The 26,965-nt window shown below is 39.2% G+C and overlaps 1 protein-coding gene across 26 annotated transcripts in view; it reads left to right on the top strand.

Annotated features, from left to right (window-relative positions):
• Positions 1 to 26,965, top strand: part of MAP7 (microtubule associated protein 7) — a 179,311-nt gene that overhangs the window by 41,606 nt on the left and 110,740 nt on the right. For 3 of the 26 annotated variants that reach the window (XM_086318026.1, XM_086318020.1, XM_086318017.1), the window contains exon 2: positions 4,675 to 4,820. The exons of the other annotated variants lie outside the window; for them this stretch is intronic. In XM_086318026.1, coding sequence (XP_086174152.1) covers positions 4,793 to 4,820 — 28 coding nt within the window. In that variant the 5' untranslated portion in view covers positions 4,675 to 4,792. The remainder of the gene's footprint in view (positions 1 to 4,674; positions 4,821 to 26,965) is intronic. 26 annotated transcript variants of the gene reach the window in all.

Genomic DNA, 26,965 nt, shown 5'->3' with positions numbered 1-26,965 from the left:
GAGTTCACTCAAACTCTCGTCCATCGAGTCAGTGATGCCATCCAACCATCTCATCCTCTGTCGTCCCTTCTCCTCCTGCCCCCAATCCCTCCCAGCATCAGAGTCTTTTCCAGTGAGTCAACTCTTAGCATGAGGTGACCAGAGTACTGGAGTTTCAGCTTTAGCATCAGTCCTTCCAAAAAACACCCAGGGCTGATCTCCTTCAGAATGGACTGGTTGGATCTCCTTGCAGTCCAAGGGACTCTCAAAAGTCTTTTCCAACACCACAGTTCAAAAGCATCAATTCTTCGGCGCTCAGCTTTCTTCACAGTCCAACTCTCACATCCATACATGACCACTGGAAAAACCATAACCTTGACTGGATGGACCTTTGTTGGCAAAGTTATGTCTCTGCTTTTGAATATGCTATCTAGGCTGGTCATAACTTTCCTTCCAAGAAGTAAGCGTCTTTTAATTTCATGGCTGCAATCACCATCTGCAGTGATTTGGGAGCCCCAAAAAATAAAGTCTGACACTCTTTCCACTGTTTCCCCATCTATTTGCCATGAACTGATGGGACCAGATGCCATGATCTCATTTTCTGAATTTTGAGCTTTAAGCCAACTTTTTCACTCTCCTCTTTCACTTTCATCAAGAGGCTTTTTAGTTCCTCTTCACTTTCTGCCATAAGGATGGTGTCATCTGCATATCTGAGGTTATTGGTATTTCTCCCAGCAGTCTTGATTCCAGCTGGTGCTTCTTCCAGTCCGCGTTTCTCATGATGTACTCTGCATAGAAGTTAAATAAGCAGGGTGACAATATACAGCCTTGATGTACTCCTTTTCCTATTTGGAACCAGTCTGTTGTTCCATGTCCAGTTCTAACTGTTGCCTCCTGACCTGCATATAGGTTTCTCAAGAGGCAGATCAGGTGGTCTGGTATTCCCATCTCTTTCAGAATTTTCCACAGTTTATTGTGAGCCACACAGTCAAAGGCTTTGGCATAGTCAATAAAGCAGAAATAGATGTCTTTCTGGAACTCTCTTGCTTTTTCCATGATCCAGCGGATGTTGGCAATTTGATCTCTGGTTCCTCTGCCTTTTCTAAAACCAGCTTGAACATCAGGAAGTTCACAATTCACGTATTGCTGAAGCCTGGCTTGGAGAATTTTGAGCAGTACTTTACTAGCGTGTGAGATGAGTGCAATTGTTCGGTAGTTTGAGCATTCTTTGGCATTGCCTTTCTTTGGGATTGGAATGAAAATTGACCTTTTCCAGTCCTGTGGCCACTGCTGAGTTGTCCAAATTTGCTGGCATATTGAGTGCAGTACTTTCACGGCATCATCTTTCAAGATTTGAAATAGCTCCCCTGGAATTCCATCACCTCCACTAGCTTTGTTCGTAGTGATGCTTTCTAAGGCCCACTTGACTTCACATTCCAGGATGTCTGGCTCTAGGTGAGTGATCACACCATCGTGATTATCTTGGTATCTCTAGGTAATGGCTAGACATATCTTCCTTACAAATGCACTTAAATGTTAAGATTAACTGAAAAAAAAAATCAGCTATTAACAGTGTTCCATAAGGAAGGAATGGAGAAGGAAAATCCCATTTGAAGAAACAATGTACAGGTCATGAGCAACAGTTTTCCTGCCTGGAGATGCCTGTGAAACCTGTGGTACTTGAAACTTTTAACAGAATAACTGTTTAATAATAGTCGCCAATTGAGCCAATAGTCACCAATTATTGAGCACTTGTCACGTGCCAGGTTATTTATATAGATAATTTCCTTTTAATCTTAATAGTAATCTTATAACAGAATTATTAAACTCCTCTTTCCAGAGTTCTTCATTGAGACTCTGAGAGCTTAAGTAACTTGCTCACGATCACACAACGAGGAAGTACTAGCATCTGATTTAGAATAGAATCCAGGTCTGTCCAGAGTCCACACTCTGAAACTTTACTCTTGATATTTTGCAACGTTGATTCTATTTTCTTGGCGTCTGGTATTTTTTATTTCCTTTGGATCATTTCCATTATGTGTCTTTCAGCTGCATCTCATTCCCTTTAAGTTCTAGGTGAGACCAGGATCAGAGTTCTTCAGGTAAGACCCTGGCTTACATGGTGAGGACAGTCATCACTCAATACCTGAGGTGAATTTGTTCAAGGAAGCCTTTGGATACCAAAATCCACGCCAGTGCTGCGGACGTTTGTGTGAAATGGAGTAGTACAGGCGGCTCGTCCCACCCGCTCGCCCTGTACCCAAAATTCCATCCTCGGCTTGTGGAATCTGCAGATGTGTGAACCATGAGTACGGAGGGCCAACTGTGGGTGCTTCCAGAGTTAGGATTTGGCTTTAGGTGCCAATAAAAACACATGAGCTTCTCTCTGGGGAAATCTTTAGTGTAGGAATGTCTTGTCATTTGAGTTCCAATGGACTTAGAACCACTTGTTTGACCTGTAGACCCTGAAAATAGCTCTGCAGGGGTGACTCTGTCCTCTTCTTCCAATCCCATTCCTCTATACAAAACGAAATCAGTATCTAGGAAGGGAGACTTATCTTTTGGTGACAAAAAGACCTCAGGTTATCTTCCCTTTTCCTACTGATAATCCTTGTAGGTAAAGTCTTTCTCACTGTTTTTCCCTGAGATTAGGAGAGTAATTGTGCTGTGCGGTAGTTTGAGCATTCTTTGGCATTGCCTTTCTTTGGGATTGGAATGAAAACTGACCTTTTCCACTCCTGTGGCTACTCTGAGTTTTCCAAATTTGCTGGCATATTGAGTGCAGCACTTGCATGGCATCATGTTTTAGGATTTGAAATAGCTCAACTAGAATTCCATCACCTCTACTAGCTTTGTTTGTAGTGATGCTTCCTAGGGCCCACTTGACTTCACATTCCAGGACATCTGGCTCTAGGTGAGTGATCACACCATCTTGGTTATCTGGGTCATGATCTTTTTTGTATAGTTCTTCTGTGTAGTCTTGCCATGTCTTCTTAATATCTTCTGTTTCTATTAGGTCCACACCATTTCTGTCCTTTATTGTACCCATCTGTGCATGAAATGTTCCCTTGGTATCTCTAATTTCCTTGAAGAGATCTCTAGTCTTTGCCACTCATCTCACACGCTAGCAAAGTAGTGCTCAAAATTCTCCAAGCCAGGCTTCAACAGTACGTGAACCATGAACTTCCAGATGTTCAAGCTGCTTTTAGAAAAGGCAGAGGAACCAGAGATCAAATTGCAACATCCATTGGATCATCAAGAAAGCAGAGTTCTAGAAAAACATCTACTTCTGCTTTATTGACTACACCAAAGCCTTTGACTGTGTGGATCACAATAAACTGTGGAAAATTCTGAAAGAGATAGTAATACCAGATCACCTGACCTGCCTCCTGAGAAATCTTTATGCAGGTCAAGAAGCAACAGTTAGAACCAGACATGGAACAACAGACTAGTTCCAAATTGGGAAAGGAGTACATCAAGACTGTATATTATTACCCTGCTTATTTAACTTATATGCAGAGTACATAATGACGAAACGCTGGACTGGATGAAGCACAAGCTGGAGTCAAGATTGCTGGGAGAAATATCAATAACCTCAGATATGCAGATGACACCACCCTAATGGCAGAAGGAGAACTGAAGAGCCTCTTGATGAAAGTGAAAGAGGAGAGTGAAAAAGTTGGTTAAAAACTCAATATTCAGAAAACTAAGATCGTGGCATCCAGTCCCATCACTTCATGGCAAATAGATGGGGAAACAGTGGAAACAGTGACAGACTTTATATTTTGGGGCTCCAAAATCACTGCAGATGGTGACTGCAGCCATGAAATTTAAAGATGTTTGCTCCTAGGGAGAAAAGTTATGACCAACCTAGACAGCATATTAAAAAGCAGAGACGTTACTTTGCCAGCTAAGGTCCATCCAGTCAAAGCTATGATTTTTCCAATAGTCATGTATGGATGTGAGAATTGGACTATAAAGAAAGCTGAGCACGGAAGAATTGAGGCTTTTGAACTGTATTGTTGGAGAAGACTCTTGAGAGTCCCTTGGACTGCAAGGAGATCCGACCAGTCAACTCTAAAGGAAATCAGTCCTGAATATTTATTGGAAGGACTTGATGCTGAAGCTGAAACTCCAATACTTTGGCCACCTGATGCGAAGAACTGACTCATTTGAAAAAACTCGGATGCTGGGAATGATTCAAGGTGGGAGGAAAAGGGGACATCAGAGGATAAGATGGTTGGATGGCATCACCGACTCAATGGACATGAGTTTGAGTAAGCTCCAGGAGTTGGTGATGGACAGGGAGGTCTGGCGTGCTGCAGTCTGTGGGGTCACAAAGAGTCGGATACTACTGAGCCACTGAACTGAAGTGAGGAGAGTTAAGTTCTTCTAGAAGACTGGAGGAGCCTGAGAGGTTTGGGAGGTCTCTGCTGCCATGACTTTGCTCTCCTCAATAGTTTTTTGCTTGTAAATTTGAACAGCAGCCTGTTGCTTCTGTTTCAGAACTTTCCCATAGAGGTTGCAGAGTTTATTTGCTAAATCAAGGGAATATGCAGCTGTCCTGAGTTCATCAAAGATATAAATCTCAGTGATGCTCCAGAGGTTGGCAAATACAGCCTGCAGGCAAATCTGACTTTGGCCTATTTTTGTACTAAGAGCTCAGAACAGCTTTTCACATTTTAAAAATTGCAGGTCAGCAGTAAAGAATCCGCCTGCCAATGCAGGAGACTTGGGTTCAATCCCAGAGTCAAGATGATCCCATGGAGAAGGAAATGGCAGCCCATTCTAGTATTCTTGCCTGGGAAACCCCATGGACAGAGGAACCCAGTGGGCTACAGGTTAGTTACCTAGCAACTAAACAACAGAATGTACATAATATAAAATTTATCATTTTAACCATTATTAAGTTCAGTGGCATTCATTACACTGATAGCTTTGGGGTTTTTTTGTTTGTTTGTTTTTTGTTTTTTAACATTTAAAGAGTTGTAACAGCAAAGAATATGTGACATATTCATGTAGCTTGAAAGCCTGAAATATTTCCTGCTCAGTCTTTTACAGAAAAGGTTTACTGACCCCTGTCTAGGTCTTTCTCTGTACATGGGAAAGTGAGTGTCATGATCAAGAGTGTCAGCTGTGGAATTGGGGAGCTCTGAGTTCTCTTCTGGTTCTGTTACTATTAATGTTGTCAGCTAAACAACTTGAGGCAAGTTATGTAACCTCTGAGCCTTGTTTTTCTCAAGCCCTGTAAAACGGCAATGATAATAGTACTTAACCTCATAGACGGCTTCCCATGTGGGGCTAGTGGTACCCGCCTGCCAATGCAGTGGATGTAAGAGATGTGGGTTCGATCCCTGGATCGGGAAGATCCCCTGGAGGAGGGCATGGCAGCCCAGTCCAGTATGCTTGCCTGGAGAATCCCATGGACAGAGGAGGAGCCAGGCAGGCTACAGTCCATGGGATCACAAAGAGTCGGAAACAATTGAAGCAGCTTAGTACGCATGCAACCTCAGAGCCATCTCTTGATTAAATGAAAGAATATTTGTGAAACATCATATTAGTTAAGAAACTTTAAGTGAGATGTATTGGGCTCATGTAAGTGACATGTCCAGAGATTAGTAGATACTCTTCCTCCTTGGAGGTGGAGGGCTCTTGCTAAAGTTGCTGGCCATAGGAGAGACCAGCCTGAGGGCAAAGCTAGCCCAAAGAGGAGGCACAGGTTAAAAAAAAATTCTCAGAGAAATGGAACCATTATCCTGATCACTTGCTGAATTTCCTAGTCAAACTAAAGTCTTTCCCACTTTTGTACCTGTCAGTTATGAATGCCTGTAAATCCTCTGTCGGAGAAGGCAATGGCACCCCACTCCAGTACTTTTGCCTGGAAAATCCCATGGATGGAGGAGCCTGGTAGGCTGCAGTCCATGGGGTCACTAAGAATCAGACGTGACTGAGCGACTTCACTTTCACTCTTCACTTTCATGCATTGGAGAAGGAAATGGCAACCCACTCCAGTGTTCTTGCCTGGAGAATCCCAGGGACAGGGGAGCCTGGTGGGCTGCCATCTATGGGGTCGCACAGTGTCAGACACGACTGAAGCGACTTAGCAGCAGCAGCAGCAGCAGTCCTATTGAATTAGGATCCACCCATATGACCTCATTTTACAGTAATCACCTCTTTAAAGGCCTTATCTCCAAATATGGTTCCATTCTGAGGTACTGGGGGTTAAGACTTCAATGTATGAATGGTGGGGGATAAATTCAGCCCATAACATGTTCTGATTTTTATAGTTTTCTGCATGTATTAACTACTGTAAATAATACAACAGTGAGGACTGCCTTAGTTTAGGCCAATCAGAACCCACCCATGGACCTGGGTGGGGATACAGTAAGGGAGCGTTATAGTGGCTGTTGGGAGAGCCATGATGACCATTGCAACCATTAACACACTTCCTTAGAGTAGACAGCATTATCTGTCAGCTTGCTGCCAGATTTATTCTCTACTAGTATGAGTTTTTTTTAGAAGATAACTTTGGACTTTATTGTAAGGCTCCTGAGCAATTAACAATGTATTCTGAACTTTTAAAAATCCTTTCAATTTGTCACATCATTTTAAAAGTGAATTTGCTTTTAGAATTGCAAGTCCAGGATGACTCTCCAAAAGTCGTCTGTGTATTTCTGAGCCTCCAGGAGGTACAACATTTACACCAGCCCAGAGGGTTATGTCCCACACCTGAAAGTCTCCAGTACCTCCTAGCGTACCATCACCACGCAGTCAAGCTGACATTTCATGTGCAAGGAAAGGGACCTAAAAGGACTAGAGCTTCTTTCTCAATATAGCACTGGCATTCAAATTCCAGTAGATACTACTGAATCAGTTAACTGTGGCTGTGTAACAAACCACTCAAAGACTGAAAACAATAACAGCTTACTCTTTCTCATGGTTCTGTGGGCTGGCTCTGTGGTTCTGCTGGTTTTGCCTGGGCTCACTCATGGGCTCATTAAGCTCGAGGGTTGACTGGACAGGAAGGTCCGTGATGACCTCACTCACTTGCCTGGAGTTCATGGTCATGGTGATCTACTGGTGCACCTAGGTTCTCTTCTAGTAGGCTAGACCTATTTAGTGATCCTGAAGAAGTATTCCACGAGGGCAGAAACTCCAAAGCCTTTTATGGCCTGGTGTTGAAAGTCACCCAAGGTCGCTTCTGCCATGTACATGATCAAAATATATCACATGGCTAGCTCAAATTCAAAGGAGAGGGAAAAACCCCACCTGCTGGTGTGAGGAGTGGCAAAGTCAGATGCAGAGGTTCCTGAAAAGAAGCTATGACTCACCAGGAGCTGCTGTGGTAACAGTGCCACAGCTGCTAATGTTCACTGACCCTAGATGCATTTCTTGGATTGTGACTTATATGGAATAGTAGGTGAGAAAGCAATCCAGGCTTGTATGCAGATGTATAGATTTTTTCAAAATGTATTCATGAGTGTGCTTATTGTAAAGAATCCACCTGCCAATGCAGGAGACTAGGGTTCAATCCATGGGTGGGGAAGATACCCTGGAGGAGGACATGGCAACCCACTGCAGTATCCTTGCCTGGAGAATCCTCATTAACAGAGGAGCCTGATGGGCTACTGTCCATGGGGCCGCAGAGTCATACATGACTGAGCAACTAAGCACGTTGTATATATTGTTTTTAAAACATGTATTAAATGGCAGGTTTATATAATATTTTCTATTTTGCATCTGGGAGGATATATTTCAGAAAGTCCATACTACATCATTATAGCCAACTTAGCTCTTCAACTGGGCTGTGCAAATAAATGACTGAAAAGATTAATATGTACCTCTGCCAAAAGATACAAAGTAAATCTTTGTTATTTAACTGTTATCTTTGATATTCTAGGTTACTTCAAATGTTATGTTTACTTGGATGCATTTTTATTACCATGGATAATAAATGAAATTCTTTGATCAAAGTGGAGATCTAGCACATTCGTATATGCAGGTGCAGGGTACATGTGTGCCTAGTTATATATGAACAACTCTGGATTTCGAAAGGCATCTATGTAATTTGTATATGCTCACATATTAAATTCTTAATTCAAAATATGTGAGCATATTGCTGTCATTTAGTCTCTTAAGTTGTGTCTGACTCTTTGTGACCCCCATGGACTGTAGCCAGCCAAGTTCCTCTGTCCATGGAATTTCCCAAGCAAGAATACTGGAGTGGGTTGCCATTTCCTTCTCCAGGAAATCTTGCCAACCTAGGGACTGAACTCGTGTCTCCTGTGTTAGCATACAGATTCTTTACTGCTGAGCCACCAGGGAAGCCCATGTGAGTGTATAGAAATTATATGAAGTTGTTTATATATACGTTGCCTTATAAGTACAGTACCCAGTCTAAGTGACCAGGTGGTTTGTCGGACCTCTGCTCACCTAATTTTGCATCTCCTCTATTACCAATCCATTCCCTCTTAACTAATGTCTCAGACTCTGCCTTCTCCCTCCAGCCTCCAAATAGTCTCCATCCATTTCTTCTGGAGAGATAGGCTCACATAGATACAGATACTCATGAGCACCATGGGGCACACAGAGGCCTCCAGATTTCATTTCATTCTAGAACCACTGTATGTACTGGCTTGACCAAAGTCACGGGGAAAGGATAGTGCATAAATCCTGTAACTATTTCTTTTCCCATCTCCTTGTCCCTGCAACAGGCAGATCCCAGCATTCCCAGGGTATTCAGCTGCATGCATTACTTCATGTAAAGACCCTACTAACTCTCCCCATCCCACTGCTACGCTGATGATAAACTCTGCAGGCCTTGGATATTTCCCTTTTAGAATATAAGGATCTAAATATAGAATTCATTCTTGATGGTATAGGATCTTACAAAGGACTCCCTAAAACCACTGGGGTCCTCAAGTTTCATGGATCTGTGAAATTATTTACAAAGTATGTGAATATGTCCTTATCTGCATTTTTTTTTTCTGAGAGAAAAATCTATAGCTTTTATAAGGTTCTCAAAAAGACACAGGGCCTAAGAAGAGAATAAGTCCATCATCCTATGAGAACTCAGTGAAATAAAGGAAAGGGTGAAAGATGCAGGAGAGAAAAAAAAAATATAACCTACTTCACTATATTACTGGCTCCTCCTTGCCAAATATTAATACTTAGTACAGAGCATAAGGTTAGGAAAGAGGCCAAGAAGAAAAGAAACTATCAGTTCTAATGGAGAATGAATCATGCCAACCAAGAGAAGGAGAAAAAAGGGAAACATGTAGTAAGCAACTTCCATGTGCCAGAATCTGAGCTACATGCTCAAATTTTTCATTTAATCCTCTCCAACATTTACTCATTTGATGGGAAGTCCTTGGGTTTTGGAGCTAGTTAAGAAATAGCTAGATCTGGATTTGAGTTTTGGCTCATTGCTTCATGGTGTGACAGCTGGCAATTCCTATAACCTCTGAAACCCAGTGTTCTTAATTGAAATGTGAGATTAAGAGCACTTATTAAATTTGCGTGAAGATTGGGGATTGTTTATAGAAATCTTAAGAGCTCAGTAAGTAGTAGCTATTATTAATCATATTTTAATGAAAGGTTCATGTTTAGGGGTTGATTACGAAATCAGAAAGGGGCTGGCTCTGAAATAGGTTTCCAGTGATTATTACTTAGCTCTGGTGGTTCCATTGTCCCTTCCCTCTAGGAATTGATCCTTACCAATCCCTCCTTGCCCCTAGGTTCTGACAGCTTAGTTATTATTGGGAAATGGGGAGAGTTCTGTCTTCACACAAACAGGGGGGAGCTGTGTTCGAAATTGAAACTCTGGCCCTCGGAAATCCTGCCGTGCAGCACTGAAAGTGCATCTCAGCTTTAGGTTGTGGGTTAGACTGTGGATCACATGGACTTCGGCAAATCAGTCTTGGAGCTGACATTTATAATATTGCTTCTGTGGGGGAGCTGTTTTCTAAATTCCAGTCAAATGTCCTATTCATATGCTGGGGATTACTAGTATACATAAAACTTGATGAGGTCTTGGGAATTATATTCTTAGGCAAAAATTGAGAGATTCAGAGAAATACAACATTGACAGATAGTTACACTTTTTCTCATTGTTTATGGAGTTAATGTAGTTTTGACATGAAACTTGTTCTAACCATGTATTAATTGCATGGCAGCCAAATGAGGGATACAAGAAAAGATGCTTATTGTCTCTCCTTTTGTGTCAACTCAGCTTCTGTTCCCTTCCAATCATAAGTAATTAGGAGCTGCTACTATGAGAGAGCTTAAATAATGCTCCACCCTGCCAAGGCCTGAGTCATTCACATCATTGGCATATTTCTTCCTTTGAAGGGAAAAACACCAACTTTTGGTCATCCATTAATTTCATTTTGATGCTACCTGTGGGTAGGGCGGAGAAGGCAATGGCACTCCACTCCAGTACTCTTGCCTGGAAAATCCCATGGACAGAGGAGGCTGGTAGGCTGCAGTCCATGGGGTCGCTAAGAGTCGGATACGACTGAGCGACTTCACTTTCACTTTTCACTTTCATGCATTGGAGAAGGAAATGGCAACCCACTCCAGTGCTCTTGCCTGGAGAATCTCAGGGACAGGGGAGCCTGGTGGGCTGCCATCTATGGGGTCGCACAGTGTCAGACACGACTGAAGCGACTTAGCAGCAGCAGCAGCAGTGGGGTAGGGAGAGATGGATCCAGTGTGTTCATGTGACAGAGGAAGTCTATCTATTAATACATGCTTTACAGATGTAAACTATGCCCCTTAACAGTTTGTAACTTGAAAAGCATTTCAACTGTCACAGCTTATTGTTAAGTATTTTAATTATTCCTCTGAGTGTTAGGAATTCAGTCCTCCATGAGCCAACACTTTACAAATTACTTTTATTTGGAGGGTACTTTAAGTAAATGATTTTACCTTTCTTATCAATATTTTCACTTTCTGGTATTTATTTTGATTTGTAAAAATAAAATCCAAGAGAAAAACTCAAGACATGTATTTATTAAAAGAAGTCTTAGTATAAACTTGAAATTGTCATTTTTTTTCCGTAGCAAATAGATTTTAGGTATGTAAGATACCTATAGGTTATATTCCAATGGCTATCCTTTTTCATACTTTAGATTAGACCTATACACATCCCAGTAGAAAGAACATTCATTGATGTACCAATCAGGAATACATTTTTTTTGTATATGTGTGAACATGTGTGCATGTATATATATAATTTATATATTGATAAAGTGTCACATACACGTCTTACTGGTCATGAAAATAAGTTTATGATTCAAACCCAAGATCTAGAGGACAGAGGCTCAAAGATGTGCTTAGGTGGGCTAGGACTAAATTGCAACAATTTACATTTTCTAAGAAGATTTGGAGTTTATGGGCTTCTCTTAGAGAAAGCTGTGACCCAATTTAGAAACCACTTTTCTAGAATAAGTCAGGTAGTAGAACTAGATAATGTCCCTCTCCAATCCTTTTAGGATTCTTGAATTTAATTTTCTACATGCTCAAGCTTTTAGTGTCTTAGAGATCTCAGGAGGGTAGAAAAAACTGGCTTTGTATAGAAAATAAGCAATAATGATAAACATAAGGAGAGTCAGTGTAATTTCTAGGCCAAGTAGAGCTTTTGCTAAACCCGTGGCTTTGTTTTGATCAGGTTGCTGCTGCAGTTTTCATATGTGAAGTTTCAGTGATTGTGGCTTTATAAAATGAGCCGTTAGGCTTCTCCCATTTCTCTTTTCCGTGTGTATTTGAGTAACCGTGTATGTTTGTGTGTGTGAGGAGACCTTGTATCAGGGTCTCTATGGACGTTAGGGCAATCCTGATCTGGAAATGCTTGTTCCATATTACTGAATCCAGAGACTCAAGGAAATATTCTATTCACTCATTTGACAATGTGACGTCGTCAGCAGTCTCAAGTTTCGTAGGCCTACTCTTTAAAGATGGAGATGTCTTAACTCTTGACAACTTTTTTTCTAGTTTGTCTCCTGTCAGTCTACGTTTTATGTCATGTAAACATGACTCAGTAATGAAGGGACTCTGAATTAGTTGTAGCCTCGGTGTTCATGAGACCTACTAGAGAGATGATAGTGACTATTTAAGGATTTTTTAAAAAATTCTGGTGAAATACACATCACATGAAATTTGACATCTTAATCATTTTTAAGTTTATAGATCAGGGGCTTTAAGAACAGTCACTTTGTTGTGCAACTATAGGGTTTTTCAACAATGGGTTTTTCTATGCAAATATTTCTATTTGGTCAGAGATTTTCTCCTTCAGAAAACCATGTATCTTATCCCAAGGACAATATAAGTAAAACATGTCTGTTAAAATAATGTGTCTCCTAAAATCACTGAGTCTATGGACTTAGTTTTTACAGTAAAATAAAGACTCAATATTACAACTGCCACCAAATCTGTTACTAAATCTGTCACGATTCTAATTTCGCTACTGCATATCACCACACTGTGAATGCGGCCTTTCTTGTGGCAAATCCTCATGTTTCCCTTTTCTGTCTCCTAAGTAACCGTCTATTTTGAGATTGGCTGTGAGACTGAAGGCACCACCTCAGCATGCTTGGTTCTCCCAGTTCAGACCAACAGATGTTGATTGTCTGTTATGCTGAGATGTGCTATCTCCAGTTCTCCTCAGTGTCATGGATTGCAGCCTCTGAAAGTGATTTTATACCTTACAAATAAAAAATGGTCAGGAATTAAGAGCTCTAAAGATTCTAATTAAGTATGACTTGAGAGGTGGGTAAGTTGTACCATCCCCATTTTGTAGATACGGGGTCTGAAATGTAAAGGTGACATACGGCATCAGGGTAGTAGTTTCCCGTAGAATGCGTGGGGTCGGAATGCTAGACTGAGTCCAGTGCGCCTCTTAGACCCATGGGGAGGTACAGCCACTGTTGGCATGGACGGAATTAGGGATTAGCATGTTTCTGCGACAAAGCGCTCAACTCACATGTCTTGGAGTTTTGAAACATAATTGAATCCAGTGAGAAAGAGGATACTGTCCATATGGGTTTTTAATATGTTTCATAGAAATAACTTTGCAAAACTTTATGAAGATAGTCATTGTAGAATTGTAACTTTCAAGGGTGAAGGTTTTACCAAAAGTCCCTTAGCCTCGTTGATTCAAATGTTTATTTTTAAAAATTAAAGATAAAAGTTATGTTCAGGGTGCTTCTTAGCATGATGCAGTTAATAGTGTTCAGATTTGTATGATTTTTCCAAAAGACCTTAATCAGTCTTTAACAGATTTTGGTCCTAGAACATAAGATCTGTGAGCTTTATCTGACAAAATTTTGTAAATGGACATTACTTTCTGTCCAGTGGCAAGTCTTCCTTTCAAGCAGACAGACCTGAAGTAATTTACTCCATGTGCCCTTACTGGCTCCGGTTTAACCCACTGCCCTTGCTCCTCTCTGAGGATGCTTTGAATGAGAATATCCTTTGACATTTCCTCTTTGTCTTTTTGTTCTCCAGAAAAATGTCTTAGGTTCATCTAGCAAAATTAAGATGAATAATTTTATTTTCATTATTTTTGTTTTATTCTACCCATCTTGTATGGAGATAATGCTCTTTATGGTATAATTCTGAAATCAGTTAAAGCCATTGTTTATCTCATATCTTTTCAACACTAGTGAGTAGAATGAATTCTCCATTTTTCCAGTGAAAAAACTCAGGCAACAAAGAAATATAAATGCCTTTTCCCAAACTCTCAAAGAAAGAGAACTAGTAGAATGAAGGTTATATGTATCTTTGAATCTTATGTACTGATTTGCATGAAACCATGCTTATTTGAAAGATAGTTTTCCTTTTTTCCTTCATTCATTAAAAGATTAGGTAGGGCAGTGCATGGTTCCAGGTATTTAAAATAAGATGGATATAAGCTTCAAGAATCAAGAATGCTTAGTAGTCTGTATAAGAATTCTCAGTGCAATTCTTGACTTAGAAGTTCTGTGTTTCATTTTATTGGATCCAAAAACTAAAGGAAATGATTGCATATGTGTTACATTTCCTGTCTATAGTGTGTAAATTCCACAGTATCTTGCATTATAACTGTTTATATGTCCTCATCATCAACTATTGGAATATAAGTGCATGGGTAGGCAGCAGGACAGAAAAGATCTCTTCTCCCTCCCCACACCCTCCGGTTTCCTTTGCAATTTAGTGGAGTGTTGAATATGCATGATTGGTAATGTAGAACCTCTCAAGTGGTTATTTCTTGTGTAGAAGGAATTCATTCATATCATGATTATTCTGCTGTTTTCCCATTAAAGCCATTCTTTGAGATCAGAATGTGAAGCCAAAGAGAGCTAACCAGTCATGTGGGGGAAAATTATAGGAGCAGCATTTTGATATATTTTCTTTTTGGTTCATTTCAGTATTTAAATCTCAGATTTCCACTTAATATAACCCACTGAAATGGATGAATTGAATGAAAATGAATTTTAAGAGAAAAATATGAAATGGAAGGAGGGAGATATTAAGTCTCTTGTTTTATTCTTTGTCTCTTGTTGATGATGGTGCTAACCTTGCACAAGGAATACAGCGTGCTCACCACGTTGTTTGTCCCCTTCATCTGTGTTGTTGGGTGAGGAATGGGCACCCGTGATCAGAAGTCATTGTCATGATAAACTGAGTGATGCCATTTGATGGACTGGGTGCAGGCACCACAGGGTGTGAAATCTAGGTCACATCGTACACAGCCGTGTCCTGGGAACAAGAAGCTTGCTGGCTGTCATCTGTCTTGCACAAACAGCTCATTTTGGTGCTTGAAATTGTTTGTGTAAATTGACTCAAGTATGAAGCTGAACTATATGAAATTGCCATTTTTGACCATTCTTTACCTTATATGACAATTTCACGTTGTTCAGCTTAATACAAAATATAGTGAAATCTGTTTAAATTTCAGACTCTTACACTGTAATTTTAAACTTTTTTTTATTAAAAACTACTACCTGTTAAAAGCACATTATATAGTCTAGGAGAATCTATACAGTTACTAATAATACCTTTCACTTTCAAAAACAGTGTTACTAATGGCAAAAATTTCATTGGAGAGTAGAGTTAGTTTCTAGGACTAAAGAAAAGAATTAAGGTACAAAAGCTAGAGTACTTAACTATTTGTAACCTCACACTTAAATATAAGAGGATTTTTTTTTTTCCTACTAACCAAAGTCTGTCCTGTGTCAGCTGTTGAGAACAATTATATATGGAAGTGAAGTTGCATGTGTTTGCTGGCCGGCTCCAGTTCAGAATTGTCTTGTGAATCTCTGGCGTCATGGATTCTTCTACAAGTTTTGTGTTACGAGCTGGTAGTCCTCATTCTTATTAAGGGCAATGTGTTGCCTTGGAAAATCCAACTAGGTTTTCACAACTGTAATATGGGAAATAGATTTAAAATCTTCAGATTAGAAAACTGCATTGGCGGGGGAACTACACTTTACCTGGCTTTTGGTTAAGAATGCACTATTTTATTTTATTTTATTTTTTATTTTATTTATTTTTTAATTTAAATTTATTTTAATTGGAAGCTAATTCCTTTACAATATTATATTGGTTTTGCCATACATCAACATGAATCCGCCATGGGTGTACACGTGTTCCCATCCTGAACCCCCTTCCCACCTCCCTCCCTGTACAATCCCTCTGGGTCATCCTGGTGCACCAGCCCCAAGCTTCCTGTATGCTGCATCGAACCTGGACTGACGATTCGTTTCTTATATCATATTATACATGTTTCAATGCCATTCTCCCAAATCATCCCACCCTCTCCCTCTCCCACAGAGTTCAAAAGACTGTTCTATACATCTGTGTCTCTTGCTCTCTCCCATACAGGGTTATCCTTACCGTCTTTCTAAATTCCATATATATACATTAGTATACTCTATTAGTGTTTTTCTTTCTGGCTTACTTCACTCTGTATAATAGGCTCCAGTTTCATCCACCTCATTAGAACTGATTCAAATGTATTCTTTTTAATGGCTGAGTAATACTCCATTGTGTATATGTACCACAGCTTTCTTATCCATTCATTTGCTGATGGACATCTAGGTTGCTTCCATCATGGCTTCTCAGGTTGCTCAGTGGAAAAGAATCTGCCTGCCAATGCAGGAGATATGGATTCAATCCTTGGACCAAGAAGATCCCCTGGAAAGGAAATGGCAACCCACTCTAGTATTCTTGCCTGGAGAATCCCACGGATAGAGGAACCTAGAGGGCTACAATCCATGGGGTCACCAAGAGTCGAACACAACTTAGCGACTGAGCACGCACACACAATTTATTTCAAGTCACATTACTCTGAAATAAATGTGAAACTCCTGAGACTTCAGATTTAAATATCACCATTTGCTTTATATAGATCAGCTTCTTTCTCTTTAAATTCTATATGGTTTTATATCCACACACACACACACACACACACACACACACACACACACATATATCGTTTTCTACTTCAGTGTTTTTAGTTATTTTTGCCTCTCTAGGTGATTCTCCTCTCTCTATGCCCACTACTACCCACAGCTTATTCTTTCCCTCATATCTTAACTACAGCTGCTTAAAAAGTTCTGGGATGCCTTTACCACTCCCTGTCTGCCTTGGTATTCCCAGTGTGCTGACAGTTTTTAAGTTGCTCATGCTAAATGTTTCTGTCCATTTATGGTGGAAGAAGGAAAGTGCCATGGGGACGTGTCTGCAGCGTCATCAAGGCCCCTGATCTTACAGCATATTGGAATGACCCAGGAATTCTCTGGAGTATACTGTTGCCAGATGAATAGCATGAAGAGGTAAATGTGTAGACTTAAGTGAAAATGGAGGAGAAAAGGACGGAATCATTATTTAACGTTAGGTATAAAAGGGCAAATGTTAATCAGATATTTTCTGGTTAATACCAGCTTAAAGAAGCATACCTTTCTCTTTCTAAAGATTTGTGAGTTGCTTCTCGGGATATAAGTGAATGTATGCGATTCTTCACCTTTAAGTACAACATGCTTTGATTTCCATGTCCATCCCATTGTGGGTTGGGAGATGAATTCTGAAATCTCATGAAAAAAAAATACAGTTTACTTTTGGGAAGGTAGAGAAATGGTCTTAATTTGGAATTACTTTTGATGTTGTTCAGGGAGATTAACACCTTTTAGACCTATTAGAGTCTGTTCCTATTAAAATCAGAAATCTGAAAAAAAAATTGTAAAAATAGAGGGATGGTGAATGTAAGTGTGGGGATTGACACAGGTCATGTCTAAAATTTAAAAATCCCTAACATATTGCATGTGTTTTCTGTAGTGTATTATTTTTCTCAAAACATAAGAAATTAAATGCATAGCATGGCACATGGCAAGAATCAATAAATACTTGTTGCTTGACTGAACACTATTCTAGTCTAAATGTATTAGGAACAAAGTAGGGTTTTATGTTAATGACAATCATTTAAGGGGAACATATCCTGTTGGTAAAATAAATGTAGACTCATATTGTTTGCTTTTGCTATATTTGATGATACAAAAAAAAAAAAAAAACCTTTCTAAAAAGACTGCCAGATAGTGTCTCCACCATCTTGAATTTTAAAAAGTGAATAAAAATGTGAGGAGTTATTACTTGGCAAATGGTTTTTCTTCAGAGTAGAAAAGCTTGTGCAGGAATATTATCTAGAAGCTACTTGAAACTTTAAAAAGAGATGTTGAAAATGAAATCAAATCACAGAAATTTGCCTTTTTTGAAATGTTATAATTATATAAGTATGAGCATAATGTGAAAGTAAATAAGTGTAAGCTGCCCTTTCCCCAGAAGGCTTGTCTCTGTTTTATTTTATTATTTTTTTAAGGCTGTCTCTTTTGATTGGTTTTTGGGGGAGGCCTTTTTCCCAGAATAGATTCGCCTTTTAACAGACTTTCAGCTTTCCACATTAGCATATAAAGTGAGCCCTCATACTAGTGGTCCAACTTCAAACATCTTTTCTGCCATCACTAACGACTAGAGCACAGAAAATCATGAACAGAAATAAGCTCCAAGCATTTCTTACTGGTTACTGTCTAAACACCTTAAATATCACATACATATTTCTGATAGTAAAAGTAATACATATTGTAAGACACTTACAAAATGCAGAAAAGGATTAAGCTTGTTGTTGAAAGTGAAAGCGACAGTTGCTCAGTTGTGTCGGCCTCTTTGCGACCCCATGGACTACACAGTCCATGGAATTCTCCAGGCCGGAATACTGGAGTGGGTAGCCTTTCCCTTCTCCAGGGCATCTTCCCAACCCAGGATGTAACCCAGGTCTCCCGCATTGCGGGTGTATTCTTTACCAGCTGAGCCACAAGGAAAGCCCATTTTTAAATCATCTATAATCCTACCGTCTACATATATATCTGTTCACGTTTTGTGTGTGTGTGTGAACATGTAGTTTTTAGAAACTCGTGTGTGTATTGTTGAATATATGTGGTTTTGCAAACTGTTTTCTTTTCCATTTAGTGTCAAACATTTTTGAAACATTTTTCTAAAATAGTTACAGTAAATATTCTCTTATTTGAAATTTCTGTTAATTTTATAGGCAAGGAAATGATGTTTTGCATTCATTTAATAACTGATGTTAATTCTTACATGCTTGTTAGCCTTTTACTTTTGTGAATTACATGTTTATTTCTTGTGACATTTTCTAGTGGTGTGGTTTTTTAATATAGAAAAATATATAATATCTATCATACATGGCCACATGTATGATAGGTATTTTTGATATTTTCCCATTTTAGCATTTTCAGTTTAATATTGTTATGGGTTTTTGTTTAAATCTTTGTTACAATTCTTTAGTGATTTCAGAAACCCCCCTGGTTCAAAGAGTTGATTTGGGACTGTCTGTTGGTGATTCACTCAGATCTGCACTAAAATGGTCTCAGAGATGCGAGAATGACCTCTCAACTATAAGCTCATGAACTGTGAAGACCGGGTGAACCCTAAGGCCTGAGCTCTGGGGCACAGGGCAGCCTCGACGCTGGGTCAGGATTAAGCCAGCTCAGATGCACACAGCCTGCTGATCTAACTAGGTCAGCCTGCAGTGCCTCGGTGACAGACTGTGGGCTATTTTTGCCGGTGTTTCTTCTGTGTATGAAAATTAGAATTGAGAAGAGCTACAGATGCTTCCCATATGGCTGCTATTAGTGAAATTATGTACCAAGGATTTAATTTGAAAACAAAGTAGGTACACTCACATTATTTAGAGGCTTAAAGATCTCTGTTTCCAGGACGGGTGCCGCATCTTAGTGTGAAGGCCTCTGTCCTGTTCTTGTTCTTCTAACGAGGGAGCTTCCATTCTGGTGTTCATGATTTTTCATAAGAAAATATCTTATGACGGATTCGAATCTTATTTTTTTCTCTTTTCTTCCCTTGCCCTCCAGAAGTTTTTTTTTTTTTTCCCCTAATAGATATTGTCTGGATTCTGCCTACTTTTGGGGATTTCTCATGGCCTTTTCATGAGCTGATAGCTGCCCCAGTCTTTCTGACATCCAGAATTTAGGGGGAATTTTCATTTGCAATTAGCTGTACTTGTTCTTAGAATGGCTTATTTGGATATAACAGTGAACAGGCTGTGATGGTTTATCACTTTAATTGGTCCATTAGATGTACTTGATGTTTCACAAGGTTCTAGGAAGAAGAAAAAAAACTTTCATCCTCAACAGACTTGTGGAGCCTACAAATGGAGTTTAATGTCTATTTTTGCCTTCTTTGAAAATGTATTATGGATTTGTATTTTAAAAAGAATAATAATAATAAACTTTTAGTGGGATTAATCATTAAGTCATCAAATTTAGTTATGCTCTATTAAGGCAATCAGGTGACCTCTAAATTTGATTTCCCCTAAATTCATGATCAATATGCTATCCCAGTACGCTTGACCTACAAAGAGAATTTACTGCTACATAGTTTTCCTTTTAAGAGAAATGTCATGTTGAAATAGCATTATTTGTGTCTATTAAAGAGGAGCCTTTAACAATCTTAACTTTTAAACACTGTAATGACATTTGTAAATGTAACCCAGACTTATAAAACGTAACCCAGACCTACCCCAGATTAATAAATATTGCCCCCCAAAAAGACCTTTGGTCAAGTAAATTTGGGAGACCCTTATTAAATTGGTTACTTACTAAGGGCTTCCTCACAACATTTAATATATGTTGTAATTCTTCAAAATAAGAATTAGTTCATGCTGTTTTCCAAGTGCATTTACATCAGAACCCCAGTTGTGAGAAACATCACTTGAGGCACGCTTTTTAGCAATAGTATAAGTTTTTAATAAGTGATTAAGAATATCATCATATGAGTTACAGTTAAAGAATCACTTAAATAGTTAAGATTTCTTTATCTCCCAGTTTTTTAAGTATATAACTACTCAAGCATATGCATACATAAAACACATCACATAGTAGATTAAGAAACACTTCCTCTACCTAGGTATTTCTTTTGTGTGAGTTATTGACAAAGGAAGCAGAGGAATTCAGTCTAAAATTTGATAATTTAGCTGGCAAAGACAACACTAAATACATAAATCCTTATATACTGAATGATCATTTCAGGGAAGAGAAGGAAATGGGGAGAAAGAAATGAGATTGTTTTCTGTAATTACAATTGGCTCTGATAATCATAACATGCTAAATGATGCAAAGATCCAACTAAAGTAGCTTCTACTCCCTAATTCAAAATCATGCTATTTTACTTTTTAAGAGAATATTTCGTTTGCTTTTATCTTACTTTAGGGGAAAAAGTATGAAAAGAATTTTTTTTTTTTTTTGGCTTTTTGTTTAACAACAGTTTTTGAGCCAGATTTGAGGTCTGTCTTGTTCCTGGGAGGGGAATGCTGATTTAGTAGAGCTGGACTTAGCTTTCAGGGCTTAGCTTGAGTTAATAAGAATCTCAAGTCAATTGATGCATGGTGTCGGGAAATTGCTCCCTGAAATTCCCCCAGCTCATGTCCTGCTGCTCCGGATACCAGATTCCATTTCCTTCTACCACAAAGGGCCAGCTAGTTTCACCCTCAAATTGCTCTTTGCTCAATTTTCCTATTTATTTTTAGCCAGTTTAACATTAAGCCTATGAAAGGTTTTTTTTACCATCTGGTCAAAACAAATTGATTTTTTTTCTTCTGGAAGAAAAAAAAAGGTTAAAAATATCTGAGGATGGACCACTGTATAAAGGAATAGATTTTTAAATTTCATCTGCATTTTATACCAAGACAGTTATAATTGGAAGGAAGAATAAAATAGGTAAGGTGCTTGCTTTGCTGTGTATCTTATACTCTAATTTGAAGAAAATATTATGTATTATATATAGTATATTTTCAGAAAGCTTTGTGTTTTACATTCAGATTTTTCCAGTTTTAATTAATGTTGCTGTTAGTATGAGTCAGAAGTTACATTAATTTTTTAAAACTATCAAGAACAAATAGGAATTCAGTAGCCTTGGTTTTTAAAAAAATTTTACCCCCACACAGTGTCAGAACTACAGAAAAGCTGAAAAGTTGTAGCCATAGTACTTCTAGGAATTCCCATGTGCCCTTCACTCAGATTCTCCATATATTAACATTTTGGAAGATTTCTTTTTAATCCTTTCTCTCTCCTTTTTAAAAGCAAGCCTTGTCTTTTATATAGCCATATGTGCTTGTGTGTGCGTGTTCAGTCACTCAGTTGTGTCCAGTTCTTTGTGGCCCCATGGACTGTAGCCCGCCAGACTCCTCTGTTCATGGAATTTTCTTGGTGAAAATACTGGAGTGGGTTGCCATTTGCTCTTCCAGGGGATATTCCCGACCCAAGGATAAAAAACCCACATCTCTTGCGTCTCCTGTATTGGCAGGCAGATTCTTTACCACTGCACCGCCTGGGAAGCCCATTACCATATTCCATTTATCACAGTTAAGATTATCACTGATAGAACAGTGTTGTCTAAGCTGCAGACCTTACTCATATTTCACCATTTATTCCAGAGATGTCCTTTATAGCAGAAGATGAGCCAGGGTCATGCATTGTATTCAGTTATTGTGCCTGTTGACTCTCACTTCCTCCCAGTCTTTCTTTCTCTGAGTCAGTAGTTCATGCTACATTTTTAAAGCATTCAGGCCAGTTATTTTTGTAGGATATTCTCAAATGGGGTTTGCCTAATGTTTCCTCATGGTTGGATTTAGGTTACATATGTCTGGCAGGAATGCCAGAGAAGTGGTACTTAGTCCTCAGTTTATCTGCCACAAGTCACAGTGTTGATTTATCCCAATTCTGGTGATACCCTGCATCACTGTGTGAAGGTGATGTCTTCCAGGTTTCTCCACTATCAGCTTACTTATCTTGCTTTGTAATTAATACATGTCTTGTGGGGAGGTACTTGAGGCTGTGTAAATATTCTGTTCTTCCTCTTATATTCATCTCAGTTTTAGAATCAGTGATTCTTGCCTGAAACAGTTGGTTGCCAAATAGTAATTTTCTAATTCACCATTCCCTCTACATTTACTAGTTAGCTTTCTACTGTAGGGAAGACCTTTCCTTTCTCTTACTTGTTTACCAGTGTGGACTCATGGATATTTATTTTACTCTGTAGATTTGAACACTTTTGTGTATTTATTCTGATGCTCAAACTGTCCCAGATTTGGCCAGTGGGATCCCTTTGAGGCTGGCTCCTGTCTCCTTTTAATGCATCTTTATTATTCTTTAAGCACATCTTTCCCCTCTGGCACAAGATGTTATCAACTCATCTTTCTTTGACTCAGCCTTGCAATCTGCCATTATTGTAGGAGAGCCCTGGTTCGTTACAGTGGAAAATGATATTTTATAATCCAAGATTTGGGTGCTAGCTGTGCTCATGGCTGAAGAAATGCGCTAGCTGTGCTCATGGCTGAAGAAATGCGCTAGCTGTGCTCATGGTTACCTCTAGGCTGTCAGCAGGTCAAGCTCTGTGAAGTTACGTGTGTATGTGTGTGTATATTAAGACATTGCATCATTGCATGTGGCTGGTGATTACTATATTGGACAGTGCAACTCTGGAGAGTAATGACTTGCTTCATGTCACATACATGCTAGTGACAGAAGCCACGCAGGATCTTTTGATAGTGCATACCAGATTAAGTTGACTAGACCAGCCTTATCATATACCTTCTATAATAATTGTGATTTTTGATGATTTTGTTTATTTTTGGCTGTGTTGGGTCTGTGTTGCTGCTTGGACTTCTCTCTAGTTGTGGCAACTGGGGGCTGCTCCCTAGTTGTGGTGTGCTGGCTTCTCTCATTGAGGAACCTGGGCTCCGCGAATGTGGGCTTCGTAGTTGTGGCACATGGGCTCAGTAGTTGAGGTTCCCGGGCTCTAGAGCATGGGCTCAATAGTTATGGTTCATGGGCTGTGCTCTGCGGCATGTGGGATCTTCACGGATCAGGGATTGAACCCATGTCTCCTGAATCAACAGACAGATTCATTACCACTGAGCCACCAGGGAAGCCTAATAACTGTAATTTTTTATACCAAAACCTCTGGTGCATTTTTTAGCAGATTTTTTAAATCTCAGGAACTTCAACACAATGATCTGTAGCAGTATATTTATTATTTTAAAGAAAATTTAGAGACCAGTAACAACTCAAAGTTGACTTGTTTTCAGTACCTAATAGTAACTAATAGTCATAGCTATAGTTTGAGCCCTTGCTGTTTTCAACAGGAATGCTTTTTTTAGATCTAACATGTACTGGCAATACTTATTTTAAATTAGTACTAATACTTTCTCCAAAAATGCTAATTCTCTTATAGGCTCAATGATATTACTTACGTTTACAACCTTTAATAAATACTATGCCAAGATTTATTTTTATTTGTTTCTAGTGAGAATAAGCAGTGCAACTTGGTAGTAATTCTTGCACAGTGTTGGTGAGAGGAAATTGGTAATGCCATCCAGGAAATTATTTTCGGTGCTAGGTATCAAAGCTTTAAAACCATTCCTAACTTTGAGCAGTTCCCTTTACAATCTAATGTACAATTCAAGTTTATGTATAAAGACATAGTAAAAAAAAAATCAGAAAAACTTGTATGTACAAGAAGATGCAAAATAGAGAAAAATAATGTGATAGCATCCTGGCTTATCACATCACAGATTTTAAATTTTGATGTTTTTTTAAAAAAATTATTATTGGCGGATTCACTTCGATATTTGGCAAAACTAATACAATATTGTAAAGTTTAAAAATAAAATAAAATTTAAAAAAATTATTGTTGAATGAAAGATTCTTTAAATTCTGCAGTGCATCGTGGTTTTGGAAAGTTTCACATACATGGCTTCATATAATCCCAGACTAACCCCTTTTCTCACTACCTCTGTGCTGCCGCTTCCCCTACCGCTCTCCCCAGTGATAACCACTACTTTGTTCTGTGTATCTGTGTCTGCTGCTTTTTTGTTTATTCACTACTTTGTTGTCCTTTTTAGATTCCGTGTATAAGATCATACAGTATTTGTCTTTCTCTGTTTGACTTACTTCACTTATTATAATGCCTTCTAAGTCCACATGTTGTTGCAAATGGCAAAATTTCTTTCTTTTTATGGTTGAGTAGTATTCCATTGTATTTATATACCACATCTTCGTTATCCATTCATCTGTTGATGGACACATAAGGTACTTCCATAGGGTGGCAATTGCAAACAATGCTGCTATGAACGTTGGGGTTCGTGTATCTTTTTCAATTAATGGAGTGTTTGGGTTTTTTTTTTTTTTTTTTTTTGTGGGAGGGGCATGTATATGTACTCAGGAATGGAATTCCTGAGTCATATGATAATTCTGTTCTCCTGAAGCTTGTTTGATCCTCAGTCAGCTCTGTCTTAATAGATGTTCAACCAAATGCCTACATGTCATGTTTAATTTTTCCTTCCACATCGAATCCATCAATGAGTCCTGTTGGCATTACCTCCAAAATATATCAAACCTGTTTACTTATGTCCATCACCATTCCTGGTACAAATCGTGTGTGCTCGCCCCAGATTGTATCATTAGTAACTGAGCTGGTCTTGCCTTTCCATGGACACCTCAGCCCCCAGTCAATGTCCTTCTACACAGCAGCTAGTGACCTTTTAAAATTATAGATCTGATTCTGGCTCTTCTCTGCTTAAAACTTGTCGCTTGCCAATGGCTGGCTTCCCATCAATTTTAGTATTCATTTCGATATTTGGCAAAACTAATACAATATTGTAAAGTTTAAACATAAAATAAAAAATTAAAAAAAATTTAAAAATTATACTAAAATCCTTATTATGAACTACAATTAGAATCTTCCCCGATGGTTCACGTGGGTAAAGAATCCACCTGCAATACAGGAGACACAGGTTCTATCCCTGGGTCGGGCAGACCCCCTGGAGGAGGCAATGCCAACCCGCTCTAGTATTCTATTCTTGCCTGGGAAACCCCATGGCAGAGGAACCTGACAGGCTACAGTCCAAAGGGTTGCAAAGAGACAGACACAACTTAGTGATACATTTGGATAATTTGGATTTTTTATGAGCTGCAGTTCGCTGCTTTTCTTCCTTCTGACCACATTTTAATCCAGTTGATTTTCTTTTCATTCTCTTAATCCTCATTGCTCACCCTGGCCTCAGGACCTTTACACTTACTCATCCCTCTGTCTCTCTTTGAAACTCCCTTTCCTTGGCTTTTGGGCTGAATGGATCCTCCTTAACCTTCTGTACTGCTACTTCCTCAGAAACCCCTCCCTGGTCATTCTACCTGGCATCTCCTGTCCCACCCAGTATTGTTTCATTGCCAATGTTGATCTGATTTATCGATCTCTTGTCTCATGCATTGTTCATCTACATCCATGGGATGGAAGAGTCTTGAACATTGCCTGGCACATAGTAAGTACTTGTCAGATAACAAATGAACTAGTGAATGTATTGCTACTATCTGAGGATACGGTGGAAAAGGCTCTCTTTGGTGAAATGTATCATTTAAAAATTCGAAACCATTTTAAAACATTCCTAACCAAAGGTTCAGCAATTCTGTTTTAGAATTTGTCCTTCAGACATTGTTAAGATTTGTGAAACTCTATAGTCAACCTTGTTAATAATATCAAGGAATGAGAAACAACTTAAAAGTTGGAGAGTCCGCTACATATATTGTGATATTTCAGTATTGTGCAACCCATTCAGTTCAGTTCAGTTGCTCAGTCGTGTCCGACTCTTTGCGACCCCGTGAATCGCAGCACGCCAGGCCTCCCTGTCCATCACCAACTCGTGGAGTTTACCCAAACTCATGTCCATTGAGTTGGTGATGCCATCCAGCCATCTCATCCACTGTTGTCCCCTTCTCCTCCTGCCTCCAATCCCTCCCAGCATCAGAGTCTTTTCCAATGAGTCAATTCTTCGCATGAGGTGGCCAAAATGTTGGAGTTTCAGTTTTATCATCATTCCTTCCAAAGAACACCCAGGACTGATCTCCTTTAGAATGGACTGGTTGGATCTCCTTGAAGTCCAAGGGACTCTCAAGAGTCTTCTCCAACACCACAGTTCAAAAGCATCAATTCTTCGGCACTCAGCTTTCTTCACAGTCCAACTCTTACATCCATACATGACCACTGGAAAAACCATAACCTTGACTAGACGGACCTTTGTTGGCAAAGTAATGTCTCTGCTTTTCAATATGCTATCTAGGTTGGTCATAACTTTCCTTCCAAGGACTAAGCATCTTTTAATTTCATGGCTGCAGTTACCATCTGCAGTGATTTTGGAGCCCCAAAAAAGAAAATCTGACACTGTTTCCACTGTTTCCCCATCTATTTCCAATGAAGTGATGGGAACAGATGCCATGATCTTCGTTTTCTGAATGTTGAGCTTTAAGCCAACTTTTTCACTCTCCTTTTTCACTTTCATCAAGAGGCTTTTTAGTTCCTCTTCACTTTCTGCCATAAGGGTGGTGTCATCTGCATATCTGAGGTTATTGATATTTCTTCTGGCAGT

This window comes from Bos grunniens, chromosome 9 (genome assembly GCF_055505025.1).
Source record: "Bos grunniens cultivar Pamir isolate PY7600 chromosome 9, Bosgru_T2T1.0, whole genome shotgun sequence".
Lineage (NCBI taxonomy): Eukaryota > Metazoa > Chordata > Mammalia > Artiodactyla > Bovidae > Bos > Bos grunniens.
Note: the sequence above shows the minus strand (reverse complement) of the source record. Positions and strands in the feature narration are given on the sequence as shown.